The 14,331-nt window shown below is 40.3% G+C and overlaps 1 protein-coding gene across 1 annotated transcript in view; it reads right to left on the reverse strand.

Annotated features, from left to right (window-relative positions):
* The window catches only part of SCAI (suppressor of cancer cell invasion), a 151,341-nt gene that overhangs the window by 22,386 nt on the left and 114,624 nt on the right, over window positions 1–14,331 (reverse strand). The window contains exon 15 of the mRNA XM_047069410.1: window positions 876–948. Within this exon, the coding sequence (XP_046925366.1) occupies window positions 876–948 (73 nt within the window). The remainder of the gene's footprint in view (window positions 1–875; window positions 949–14,331) is intronic.

Consider the following 14,331-nt stretch of genomic DNA (forward strand, 5'->3'; position numbering starts at 1 on the left):
AAAAGTCTCCAGCTTCTCTCAGGCTTTCAAATGCTGACCATCACTTCCTGTGTCAAACTATGTCAGCAGACAGGACTTCTGGCTGGGAAGTAGCAGTAAAATGCCATCTCCCACAGAGAGACATCAGCACTATTCGCAGTCAGGGAGATAGTGAAACAGTGACAAGAACTGCTAAAACAGTGTTAGGTTTGTTTAGTTTTTACCTAGCTTAATGACTGGGAGTTAGAACTCGATTTTAGTGTTGTTTATCGAGGATAAATTATTAAAGACAAAGTCTTTCATTTCTCAGCCATCTGAGAAACAGCCAAAACACTGGCACACTGTCTCCCTGGCACACTGAAAAGAGGTTCTTTTATTTCAAAAATACAGCAAGGTAAAAATGTGAATAAAAGAAACCCTTAAGTTGTGCCAGGTGGGTTCTCCGAACTCTTAGGCAGAGGCTGAGAAGTTTTCTAGACCAGAAATCTCATGGTCTTAGAAGATGCCTAAATTAGGTAGCCAGAGATATAGGAAATCATGCTATACGAATGATGACAGGCAGACCAGAACAAAAACAAAACAAAACAATACCTGCCAAACAAACTGTAAAATTCACAAATCATGAATTCCCCAACAGTAAGGGACCACAAACCATATTTTTCTCAGGGATGATTTATCATTTCTTTCAGAATTATCTCAAGACCTAATGGTAGCACATTAAAGAAGTCTAGTCGTTGGCAAGACTTCTGGGTGTATTTCAGATTGAAAGCTGCCACATGAAATACTATAAAGCCACATGTGATCATTATAGGTTGGGAAGACAGAGATCAGTATTATTCAAAATGTACACAGTAGTTATCTGCAACCTACTGATATAACAGGTAACGACAACGTACCTTGTAAAGCCTTTGGATATGCTGTAGGAGAAAGCAAGCAGACTAGTGGCTGTCCAAATAAGTTTGTGAAATTCTGTAACATAAGAATTTAAAACTTTCATTAAAGATTTGGCCAAAGATAGTTACTTTTTGTAACAAAGATAGTAGTTTTTCAAAGTACATCGTTAGTGTACAGATAGGGCCCTTTTACTCATAGACAGTTGCAGAAACATCAGTAACAGCTGAAGAGACTGCCATCCGTGTATAACTACCGTGCAAAATAGGCTTTCTTTCTTTCTTTTGTTAACATTTATTTTTGAGAGACAGAGAGAGGCAGAGCATGAGCAGGGGAGAGGGAGAGAGAGACACACACAGAATCCGAAGCAGGCTCCAGGCTCTGAGCTGTTTGTTAGCACAGAGCCTGACACAGGGCTCGAACTCACGAACTGCAAGACCAGGACCTTGAGCCAAAGTCGGACGCTCAACCAACTGAGCCACCCAGGCGCCCCCAAAATAGGCTTCCTTAAAATAGTGCAGTTTACTAAGGAAACTACTGATTTTTAAAATAAAGGCATATACATGGTTGCAGTGTTACTGGGAGAGGTCATCTGGCTATCTACCAAGAGGCCACGTCATTGGGCAATATACACAAGCATGGATTTTCCAAGCTCTAGGATCTGGCTCTCAGCCTCACAGGCTCTAAAACCTGACTTACTGAGAAGTAATCAGGGAAGACTTGCAACCACTTCTCATTGTGAATCAAATCACTGCTCACACAGAATGACCTATAAAACCAGAATGTCAGTATGTTAATTTACAGTGGGAATGAAAGCTGATACTCAAACTAGACCACTCTTCGCTTAAGGATATGCTTTCTTTAAAGGATGTTCTTAGAGAGAAACCCATTCTAAAGATATCATTCCACTCATTTTTAAAATTTGAACCAACCTCAATAAAAATGGCCAGATATTTTTTCCTGCAACTGAAAAAAACAATTCTAAAGTTCATATGGAAAAAGTAGATTAGCCAGGAAAACTCTGAAAAAGAAGAACAAAGAGAGGCAACTAGACTCATGAGATACTGAAACATACTTTTAAGCCTCCGCAATTAAAAATATGTGGCACTGGCATAAGAGTGGGCAGAAGACCAATGGAAGAGAGCAAAGAGTCCAAAATTAGACCCCAAAACAGATAGGACTTGAGTACATATGATAAAGATGATAGTTCAAATTAGGAAGTAGAAGGGGCTCCTGGGTGGTTCGGTGGGTTACATGTCCGACTCTTGATTTTGGCTCAGGTCCTGATCTCATGGTTATCAGATCGAGCCTCGTGTCAGGCTCTGTGCTGGGTGTGGAGCCTGCTTAAGAGTCTTTCTCTGCCCCTCCCCCACTAGTTCTAGTTCTCTCTTTCCCTCCCCCTCTTTCCCTCCCTCCCTCTCTCAAAAGAAAAAAAAAAAAAAGAATCAAATTGTGAAGTAGGAAAATTTGGGGCACCTAGCTGGCTCAGTCGGAAGAGCATGTGTCTCTTGATCTCAGGGTCATGCGTTTGAGCCCATGTTGGGTATAGAGATTACTTAAAATAAATAATTAAAAATTGGGGAAAAAAAAAAAAGGAAGTAGGAAAATTTGATGGCTAGCTGGCTACCCAGTAGGAAAAAATTAAGATAGCCATCCAGAGAAAAGTTGGCTGTATACTTTGCACCACATATTTGGATAAATTCCTGATATATCAAAGATTTAAATATAAAATAAATAAATAAATAAATAAATAAATAAATAAATAAATAAAAGTGCAGAAAGAAAATGTAAGAAAATAAGGATGATTTTTATAACTTAGAAGATCATCCTAACTACTATGATCAAGATTAATAAACCCAGGGGCGCCTGGCTGGCTCAGTTGGAGGAGCATGTGACACTTGACCTTGGGGTTGTGAATTCAAGCCCCATGTTGAGCCCCATCTGGGTACACAGATTACTAAAAAATAAATAAATCAACTTAAAAAGATTAATAAGCCCAGTTACAAAACCAAAGGCTTGTGCATAGTAAAATACAGCATAAACTAAATCAAAAGCAAAATGATAAACTGGGGAAAATATCTGCAAGGCACATTACAAAGATTAATCTCAATATAGAAAGAGCTTCTCCAAATCCCTAAGTAAAAGACCACTGACCCAACAGAAAAACGGGTGGAAGATCACAGAAAATTCACAGAAAAGGGAACACAACTGGCTCAAAAACATGAAAAGAAGCTCAACCTTGCTGCTAATAAGAGCAATAAAAGCAAAGCTATGCTGCAATATCATTTTTAACCTACCAGTGTAGCAAAATTTACCAAAGCTTGAGAATATGCACTATTGGCAAGACTATAGGAAAACAAATACTCATATGTAGATGGTAGGAGTATACATTGGTACAAACTCGTTAGAAGACAATTTGGCAGTATCTATTAAATTCAGATGTATATTCCATTAACAGCAATCCCACAACTAAAAATTGATGCTACTAATATATTCTCAAACCTATAATAACTTTGAGTCCCAAGTTACTCCTTGCAGTACTGTTAGCAACAGTAAAGGACTAAAAACAACCAAATGACCAGCAACAAGGGATTGGAAAAATAAATTATGGCACAACAATACAATGGAATACTATGCACATATAAAAAAGGAACAAAGAAGTTCTTTATGAAGGGATATGGAAAGATCACCAACATTTCTTTTTTTTTTTTTTATGTTTTATTTATTTTTGAGACAGAGAGAGACAGAGCATAAGTGGAAGAGGGGCAGAGAGAGGGTGAGACACAGAATCTGAAGCAGGCTCCAGGCTCTGAGCTTCAGCACAGAGCCTGACGCGGGGCTCGAACCCATGTACTGTGTGATCATGACGTGAGCTGAAGTCAGACGCTTAACCAACTGAACCACCCAGGTGCCCCCACCAACATTTCTTTTTTTTTTTTTTTTTTCCAACATTTCTTACTAAGTGAAAACAAAGTAAGCTATAGAGACTTTGTGTATAGTATGTTAGTATTATTTATACAGCCAAGAAGACTAAAGACTATGTATTTGTTTTGGCTTATACATGCATTTTTTAAAAATTTCTAGAAAGGTAAACAAGAAACAGACAATAGTAATTCCCCATAGAGAGAGTAACTGAGTCAATTGGGAGTGGGAGAGCTAAAGAGATATCATAATAAAGCTTTTTTGAAATTTTTGATTTTGTGACTTTGTGAATATAGTAGCAATATAAAAAAAAATTAAACAAATAAATTAGCAATTTCTTGCAATCAAAACAAAGGGAGTAAGATGAATGATATTAAGGAGCATTCTTCAGATAAGGCAGCTGGAGATATTTATCCACACTGCAGGAATGGCCTACTGGATCTTTGGCCATGATGCTCTTGATCTTGGATAGTGTTAAAATGCACATGGCTGTTATTTATGTCCCAAGGTCTCTCTTCTCTTTGTTTCTCTTGTTGACCAACCTTTCTCTTCTTTTTTTCTTTAAATATCGTGTGCAAAGAGTTAGTCATTTTTTCATTAAAGCCTGACAGCAATCCTTTGAAAGGCCTGCTTAAGAAAGTTGGTCGCAGGCTGGCTTCTGGGGACTTAGATTTGGGGAGGGTTCCCACCATTAGCAGAACTGGTAAGAGCAGCTCACTTTATCTAGACTGTAAACAAGATGGTTTATGCTGAGCACCTGCTTTCCTTCTAGGAGAATGGCATTTTGGAAGTGCCAGGCAGAAGGTGTCTACACAACGAGTCCCTAATAAAAACCCTGGGCACCGAGTTCCTAGTGAGCTTTCCTGGTAAACATTTCACCTGCGTCGTCTCACTTGTTGCTACAGAAACTGAGGGCATCCACTGTGACTTTACTGGAGAGGGCTCTTGGAAGTTTGTGCCTGCTGTTCTCTAGACTTCATTGCATGTGCCTTCTTACTTTGAGACTTTTACTGTGAGAAATCTCAGTACTGAGTGTGACTATAGGCTGAGAATTACCAGTCCTTGTGAACTGCTGAGCCTGGGGGTGACCTTGGGGACCTCTGATTCCCTTCAATCAGATTATATTTAAATTTTAGGCCTGGAAAACTGTTTCTTTAAAGATACCTCACGTGTCTCTGGTTCTAACCCATTTGGTAATTAATTTTAGTTTAACTCCCTTATGATTCTTATTTTCTTTATTTGCAAGTTTTTGGGAATGTCTCATAATTGCCCCCAGGTAGGGATTATATGATTTAATGCTATTATATCTAAGAAAAATTATGGCAAATGTATGTAAATAGAACATACGTTGAAGAAATTTTAACTTGCTATAGCTCATATATAACACTACTATTTATTTTTGTATATTCATCCCATATCTAACTACTTTGCTGGATCTATATGCATATTAAGTTGTTTTGTGATTCCTTAGGATTTTCTAAATATAAAATTGTATCATCTATAATTGAAGATTTTTATTTTTGGGGTGCCTGGGTGGCTCAGTCAGTTGAGCATCCGACTTCGGCTCAGATCATGATCTCATGGTCTGTGGGTTCGAGCCCCGCGTCAGGCTCTGTGCTGACAGCTCGGAGCCTGGAGTCTGCTTCAGATTTTGTGTCTCCCTTTCTCTCCCTCTGACCCTGCCCCACTCATGCCCTGTCTCTCTCTGTCTCTCAAAAATAAATAAACATTGGGGCGCCTGGGTGGCGCAGTCGGTTAAGCGTCCGACTTCAGCCAGGTCACGATCTCGCGGTCCGTGAGTTCGAGCCCCGCATCAGGCTCTGGGCTGATGGCTCAGAGCCTGGAGCCTGTTTCCGATTCTGTGTCTCCCTCTCTCTCTGCCCCTCCCCCGTTCATGCTCTGTCTCTCTCTGTCCCAAAAATAAAATAAACGTTGAAAAAAAAAAATTAAAAAAAAAATAAATAAACATTTAAAAAAATTTTTTTTAAAGATTTTTATTTCTTTCTTTTCAATATTTACACCTCTTATTAGTCTGGACAACCTTTTTCATTGTTTTATTTGGGGAATGTTAAACAATTCTGGTTAGGACTAAAACAAAATCAATCACAAAAATGACAGCAGGCCTTCTCTTTTTCTCATTTTAACTAAGAATACTTTTAATGTTTCTCACTCGAAGTCCAAAATTGGCTACTTAATATAGAGGCTTTTCACATAAGCTGAGTTTTGTTTTTTTTTTCCATTAAGAATGGGTACTGAATTTTATTAGATTTCACAAAATGACCCCTGAGACAAGCATGTGATTTTTCTTACTTATCCTATTGGCATAGGATACAATATTGATTGATTTTCACAAAATACATACATGATTCAGATAAACTCTTTTGTTAGATTATTCTATTAATAAATAAGTCTATTTCCTAGTATTTTATTTAAAATTTTCTTTTTTTTTTTTTTTTAAATTTTTTTTTTTCAACGTTTATTTTTATTTTTGGGACAGAGAGAGACACAGCATGAACGGGGGAGGGGCAGAGAGAGAGGGAGACACAGAATCGGAAACAGGCTCCAGGCTCTGAGCCATCAGCCCAGAGCCTGACGCGGGGCTCGAACTCACGGACTGTGAGATCGTGACCTGGCTGAAGTCGGACGCTTAACCGACTGCGCCACCCAGGCGCCCCTAAAATTTTCTAATCTATAATGATTAACTAATCTGGGGTAGGGTTTTCTTTTGTGTGTATTATTTGTGCCTTGAAAGAGTCATCATCATAATAATTTCTATAATTTACTGAATGCTAATACTGCCTTTTAGGGATCATCCTAGACTTCTTAGATCCTAACTTGTAATCTTAACAATACTGTAAGATCAGTATTGCCAACTTATTTTGCAGAGAAAGAAAAAGTGGCACAGGTAAAACCAAGAACGTGCTCAAGGTCATACAAGCATCTTGTGACCTAATTGCTATAGAACGGATAGTTCTTTTTAATAATTTTATATATTTTAAAATGTTTATTTATTTTTGAGAGAGAGACAGAGTGCGAGCAGGGGAGGGGCAGAGAGAGAGGGAGACACAGAATCCAAAGCAATGTCCAGGCTCTGAGCTGTCAGCAGAGTCCGATGCGGGGCTCGAATTCATGGACTGTGAGGTCATGACCTGAGCTGAAGTTGGACGCTCAACCAGCTGGGCCACCCAGGCGCTCCTAGAATGGATAGTTCTGAACTCCAATGCTCTGGAATTGTGTATTTGATTCTAAAAGTTGAAAAATATTTACTGGTGGCAGCGCCTGGGTGGCTCAATCGGTTAAACGTCTGACTTTTGATTTCGGCTCAGGGCATGATCTCATGGTTCATGGGTTCGAGCCCTAGGTTGGGCTCTGCACTGACCGCGTGGAGCCTGCTTGGGATTCTCTGTCTCTCCCTCTCTATGCCCCCATACCCTGATGTGTGCTCTCTCTCTCTCTCAAAAATAAATGAAATAAAACATAACAAACAAACAAACAAATAAAAAGTATTTACTAGTGGGGCACCTAGCTGGCTCAGTTGGAGAATGTTCCTGTTGATTTCGAGGTCATGAGTTTGAGCCCCACATGGGATATAGAGATTACTAAAATAAATTTTAAAACTTAAAATATAATAACAGGGGCACCTGGGTGGCTCAGTCAGTTAAGCGTCCAACTTCAGCTCAGGTCATGACCTCACAGTCCATGAATTCGAGCCCCGCGTCGGACTCTGCTGACAGCTCAGAGCCTGGACATTGCTTTGGATTCTGTGTCTCCCTCTCTCTCTGCTCCTCCCCTGCTCATGCTCTGTCTCTCTCTGTCTCAAAAATAAATAAAAACATTTTTAAAAATTAAAAAAATATATAATAAAAGTATTTACTGGTAAACCCCAAAGGGCTAGATTTTCTTGTGGGGAAAAAGGAGATAACTTTGATCATTTGCCTCTATCTCATACCCTATGATTATAATTTTCTGATTTCTTTTTTTAAGTTTATTTATTTATTTTAGAGAAAGAACAAGAGCAGAGGAAAGGCAGAGAGAGAGAGAGAGAGAGGAAGAGTGAGAGAATCCCAAGCTGACTCCATGCTCAACGCAGAGCCTGATGCGGGGCTGGATCTCAAAATCGTGAGATCACGACCTGAGCCAAAATTAAAAGAGTCGGACGCTCAACGGAGGGAGCCACCCAGGCACCGCTCTGATTTCCTTCTTATAGACAATAGCTCTTTTTCTCCCATAAAATTATCTATTTAATGATACTTTAAAACATCTCTGTAACTTTAAAATAGTACATAGTGTCCTTTTTAAAGATCTCTTTTCTTTAACAAATACTCCTTAAACCCACTGACTATACACTGTTCTAGGTGCTAGGAAGACAGCGGTAAACAAAACAGATTTTTTCTTTGAATCTTGTTTTCCAGGAGCTGGCATTTAGATGGGGTGGAGGTGGCCGGTAGAGACCCACAGTAAACCAAGTTGTTACACAATATCATAGAAGGTGGCAACTGCTACAAATGGAAAGACAGCAGAGTATGGTTAGCAGCCCAGACTTTACAATCAGATTGTTTAAATCCCAACTCAGCCACCTATCGTGTGTGTGACCTCGGGCAAATTACTGAACCTTTCTGTGCAGTGGTTTTCTTATCAGTAAAAAAATAGGAATAATAAAAGTAACACCTTGGGTTGTTGAGGATTAAACATTTTTTTTTTAAACTGATAAAGTGCTGGGTGCCTGGGTGGCTCAGTCAGTTAAGCATCAACTTTGGTTCAGGTCATGATCTTGCGGTGTATGAGTTCAAGCCCCACACTGGCTGTCTGCTGTCAGCACAGAGCCCGCTTTGGATCCTCTGTCCCATCTCTGTCGCTCCCCGTCTCTCTCTGTTCCTCCCCTGCTCTCTCTCAAAAATAAGTAAACACTTAAAAAATATCTTTGTAAAGTGCTTAGAATGGTGGATGGCACTATAAAGAAGCTGTCATGATAATTAAGAAAAAATAAAGAGGTGTATAAAGAATGCAAGGGTGCATATGATTTTATTTTTTATCTTATTTTTTAAAATATTTATTTATTTTTGGGGAGCGCACAAGCAGGGGAGGGGCAGAAAATCTGAAGTGGGCTCTGTGCTGACCGGCTGACATCAGTGAGCCTGATGTGGGGCTCGGACTCACGAGCTGCAAGATCATGACCTGAGCCGAAGTTGGACACTCAACTGACTGAGCCACCCAGGCACCCTGGCATATGATTTTAAATTGGGCAATTAGGGGGGCACCTGGGTGACTCAGTCGGTTGAGCATCCAACTTTAGCTCAGGTCATGATCTCACGGTTTTTGAGTTCAAGCCCCACACTGGGCTTCTGCTGTCAGCACAGAGCCTGCTTCGGATCCTCTGTTCCCCTCTCTCTGCCCCTCGCCTGCTTGTGTTCATCCAAAAACAAATAAATCTTTTCTTTTTAATTTTTTAAAATGTTTATTTATTTCTGAGACAGAGCATGAGTGGGGGAGGGGCGGAGAGAGAGGGAGACAGAGCATCCAAAGCAGGCTCCAGGCTCTGAGCTGTCAGCACAGAGCCCGACGCAGGGCTCGAACTCACAAACCGTGAGATCGTGGCCTGAGCCAAAGTTGGTCGCTCAACCGACTGAGCCACCCAGGTGTCCCAAAATAAATAAAGCTTTTAAAAAATAATAAAAATAATGCATAGGGCAATTAGGGAAGACTCTATGGAGAGGCTTCAACTTATCAAACACCTGAAGAACAACGTGGGTGTCTTTGGAAGAGGGTTCAAGGCAGGGGGAATAGACACAAAGATCCAAAGCAGCAGACTGCCAGGTAAGTTAGAGGAATAGCAAGGTCAGTGTGGCTGAAGAGAACTGAACGATAGGGAGCCGGGCAAGAGAAAAGGTCAGAGATGCATCTGAGGGGAGCGAGGAGGTGTGTGAGGGCAGATCAGATGAAGCCTCCACTCTGAGTGAGATGAGGCGTCTCTGGAAATTCTGAGTAGAGAAGTGACGTCCTCTGACTTATAGACACACTTTGTAAGGAAGCAAGGACAGAAGGAGGAAGACTTGTTAAGGAAGCTCCTGTAAGAATTCAAGGGCCACACGATGATGGCATGGGTCAGGGTGATGGCAGTGGAGGTGGGACAATTCTGGATATATCATTTGCAGCCAAGAGGATTTCCTGAAATGGATGTGGGATGTGAGGGAAGGAGGAGGCAAGTATGAAACCAAGGATTTGGGCTGCGGCAACTGTCAAAGTATAGCAACAGTCATTAACTGCATTAACTGATCTGGGGAAAGCTGGAGGAGGAAGAGGTCTTAGGGATTTTGTCTTGGGCATGTGAAATTTGTGATCTTTACTGGAATCACCAATTAGATATGGAGCAGGTAGATTATACGTAAGTCTGGAGTAACAGAGAGAGGTCTGGCCAGAGGCAGGAATTCAGAAATTGTCAGCATAGAGATTGTAATTAAAGTCATGAAACTAAATAAGGGCTTCGGGGTGTCTGGTTGGCTCAGTCAGTGGAGCATGCAACGCTTGATCTTGGGCTTGTGATTCAAGGTCCGTGGTGAGTGCAGAGATTACTTAAATTAAAACAAAACAAAACAAAACAAAACCCAAATGTTAAATAAGGGCATCAAGAGAGTGAGTTGTAGCTGGAAAAGAAGAGGAAAAAGACAGAACCCAGGGTACACCAATGATAAGACGTCACAGAAATGTGGAAAAACCAGTAGAAGAAACTGAGAAAATAAGTTGACTCCAGACATCTTTAGCCCCGAGGCAATCGAACAACGTGAATTCAGGTTTTAAAGGTCCTATCCAGAGAGGAGGACACAAGTCAGAGCTCAGGGTCTGCCTAAGACGGGAGTCTAACAGGAAACCAGCCCTGTTAAGCTGGGCTCCGCCCTTAGTGTAAGGATGAACCCAAACCAAACTTTACCATCCTTCCCCCATGACCACTCCTCAAGGGGCCTGCAGGGAAGTTTCTCAGTACTGAACAGAACAGAGACAAACAAAACACAACAGTGCCTGAGTGTTCTAACTCTAAGCTACCCCTTTCACATGTTTGCAGCCCAAATTCATACCAGGGAGGTAATGGTAAAAACATGGTCACAGCTTGGTAGTGCCTCCAAGTATTTAGCAGAAGCAAATGCAGACCCTCTCTGGATGAAAGTATCTTCATTCCAGGCCTCAGTCCATTTCCCACAAATAGTTTTAAGGATAACGAGAAGAAACTAGTCAAAGATCATCAAGCATATAAGAATACAAAAATACCAAAGGGTATCTTTCAGCAGCAAAAGCAGATTTCAGGTATAAGCCTAATCAGCTAGATAATAAAGAGTAAACTGAGTATGCTTATTAAGTTTAAAGAAATAAAGAACAAACCTGAAAATAGAAAAGAAGAAGCTATAAAAAAGGAAATGGAGAGGCACCTGAGTGGCTCAGTGGGTTAAGTGTCCAACTTTGGCTCAGGTCATGATTTCATGGTTCATGAGTTCGAGCCTCACATCAGGCTCTCTGCTGTCAGTGCAGAGCCCACTTCAGATTCTCTGTCTCCCTCTCACTGCCCCTCCCTTGCTCGTGCACACACTCTCTCTCTCATAAAATAAATAAGAACTTTAAAAATTAAAAATTAAAAAGGCAATGGATTATTTGAAAAAGAACCAAACAGAATGTCTAGAAATGAAACACAACCAATATAAAACTCAACAAATGGGTTTAAAGGCAAGTTAATCGCAGCTAAAGTAAGAATTTAACTGAAAAACAGATCAGAAAAAATTATCCAAATCTCAACCAGATACACAAAAAGATGGAAAATGTAGAAGAGAAGTCAAGAGATGTGGAAGACACAGTGCAAATGCTAGGCTATTAAATATACGTATATAATCAGAGTTTCAGAAGGGGATGAGAGAGAAGCTAGGGTACAGCAAATATCTGAAGAGATAATGGCTAGGAATTTTCCAGCAATAATGAAACACTCCAACGTACCAATTCAAGAAATCCAACAAATCCCAGTAAGTTAAATATAAAGAAACAAATCCTAGACATATCACGGTATAACTGCAGAAGGCCAAAAACAAAGAGATGGTCTTTCAAAGTAGCAAAAAAGAAATGGAATGAGTGCAACTGGCTGGCAGAAGAGTTCTCACATGCCCTGGTTAGGAAGGTGAACGTCTCGACAGCCTGCGGCAATCTGCATCCATCAGTCAAACGCTTTAGGATGGGGCTGTTTACGTAAATATGACTGTTTTGACAAATGTGTAAGTTATGTTCACTGGCAGAGATCCAGCTCTGTCACAAATATTTAAATACTCAAAGGATTTTCTTCTTCCAAAGAAAAGAAAGCAGAACTGAAAGACGTGTTACCCAACATGACTGAGGGATTTTATTTTACTCTGTTAGTACTATGTGACCACAGATAGAAAACCACTTCAACCCGCCCATTCCCTAATGACAATTTGAGAGTGGAAGTTTGGGCCATACTTCCCATGTATATCTTGGTGTTTCAATCACTGTCCTCTGAAATGAGGTTAGGACTGGCATGCAAAACTCCTCTTTTCCTAAATACGGACAGAGCTTGGGCTTTGGAATAACAAAGACTGGTGGAATCAATTAGGCAAAATACCTAACCTCCATTGGCAAAGTTTCTTCAACTACAAAATAAAGATAATAATGTGCACCTTCATTTAATCATTCAACATGCATTACTAAGAATATTTTAAGTGTAAGACAATGGAAACATAAAGATATATGTATATACAAATATAAACACACACACAGACTTTAGGGGAAACAAAGCATAGCACTGATAATCACATCCTGGTGCATCTGAGCAGACCATGAAAAAAGACCTAAAGATGCTGACATCAGAGGTTACCCAGCTAAATGGTCCAGCTAAACCATCACACTGAGCATGTCAGTGTGACAAGCCCTGCCCACAATCGCAGAGATTCCAATCACTGTGCTAGCTTCCTCTCTCAAACCTGAGCAGACAAGCAAGCATTATGATACTCTGAGAAAAGTCTCTAATAAGAAATATACAGACAAAACCAAAGAGAAACAAATCAACATGGAGGAAAAAAATAGCATGCAGGGAGAATTTTTTAAATGATCAAGTGGTATTTTCAAAGGTAAGAGAAGATATTTCAAACAAGATCAAAACCAAGACGATTGTATACATGTCCGCATATTTGTTGTATATACATACACGTATATTTATTTCTTTATGAAAGAAACATCTAGAAAACAAATAAGAAATCTCATAGGTTAGAAGATAAAGGCAAGGGAATCTCCTAAACAGCAAGAGGAACAAAATATGGAAAATGAAGGGCAAGAAAACAGAGGACTAGACTAGAAGGTCCAATACAGGAATGACAGAAATTCCCGAAATACAGAACAGAGAAAATGGGGAGAGGAGATCAATGAGCAACTCAAGTAAATGGGCAGAGTTTCCACATTGAAAAAACTCAGGAAGTACATGCCATGTACCATGAAGTAAACCCAGACTGGGGCACACCGTAATGAAGGTGAAAACACTGGGGACAAACTGACAATCCCACACGTTTCCAGAGACTGAAAACAGGTCACAAAAAGAACCCAGAATGAGAATGCTTTTCTACTTCTTAAGAAGCATTGGAAACTAGAAAGCAATATTAACAATCCCTTCCAAATTCTGAAGGGAAATAATTTCCAGTCTCTACCAAAACCATCATCAAAAGGTGAGAGTAAATTAAAGAACAATTGAAGGAGTGCAAGACCTCAGATATTTTACCTCCTGCTCAGCCTTTCTAGGAAGCTGCTCCTGGAGATGCTGCACCAAAGTGAGAGAGTACGTGAGAGTCCAAGAGGAAGACATGGAATTCAGGAAACAAAGGAGAGATAATGAATTCTCAGGATAACAATGAAGTGGAGTTCTGGGATGAGGGTTCTGCAGAGGGCACCAGTTCAGAGGCTCTGAGGGGTAATTCAGCACAAAGAAAAAATGAAGAGACAGATGAATCCCAACAACCTACAAGACGTAGGTGCCTGGTGGAAGACCGGGGTTGAATCAGTGTGACATTCAGACAAAAACAAGGAACAAAGTCACATAATTATTTGCCCCAGGAAAAGCAGGAAGTTGCATGGGAAAGAAGAAGTTTACTATATGGCTTAACTGTTAGATGCATTTTACAGCCATCATAATATAAGCATGAAATATTCAGCGAACCAAAATCATGATAGAAGAAATCTACTGTGGGGAGAAAAGGAGGTAAAAGGTATAAATGTGAGCAGAGGATAAGAAGAGGAAAGAGCTGAATTTCTCTTCCGCAATGGGACATCAGTACATAATGCCTGAAAATGAAGAACCAAGAAGTATCAACACGAGCATGTTATTTAGACAAATAATCAGCTACAAAAGATGTGACTGGTGGCCTCTGGGAAAAGGCAAACAGGGGTTTGGCAGGAGTATGGCAACTGCCGTTTCTGGTAACACCTTGCTGACTGAGTCGTCCCCACCCTGACAACACACTGGAATTGTACTGATACCTGAGACCGGCCCCAAGTCAAGTGATG

The sequence above is a fragment of the Lynx rufus genome, unplaced genomic scaffold (genome assembly GCF_022079265.1).
Source record: "Lynx rufus isolate CCGP_SWC_20201006 ecotype Redwood Valley unplaced genomic scaffold, mLynRuf1.p SCAF_10, whole genome shotgun sequence".
In the NCBI taxonomy this organism is placed as follows: domain Eukaryota; kingdom Metazoa; phylum Chordata; class Mammalia; order Carnivora; family Felidae; genus Lynx; species Lynx rufus.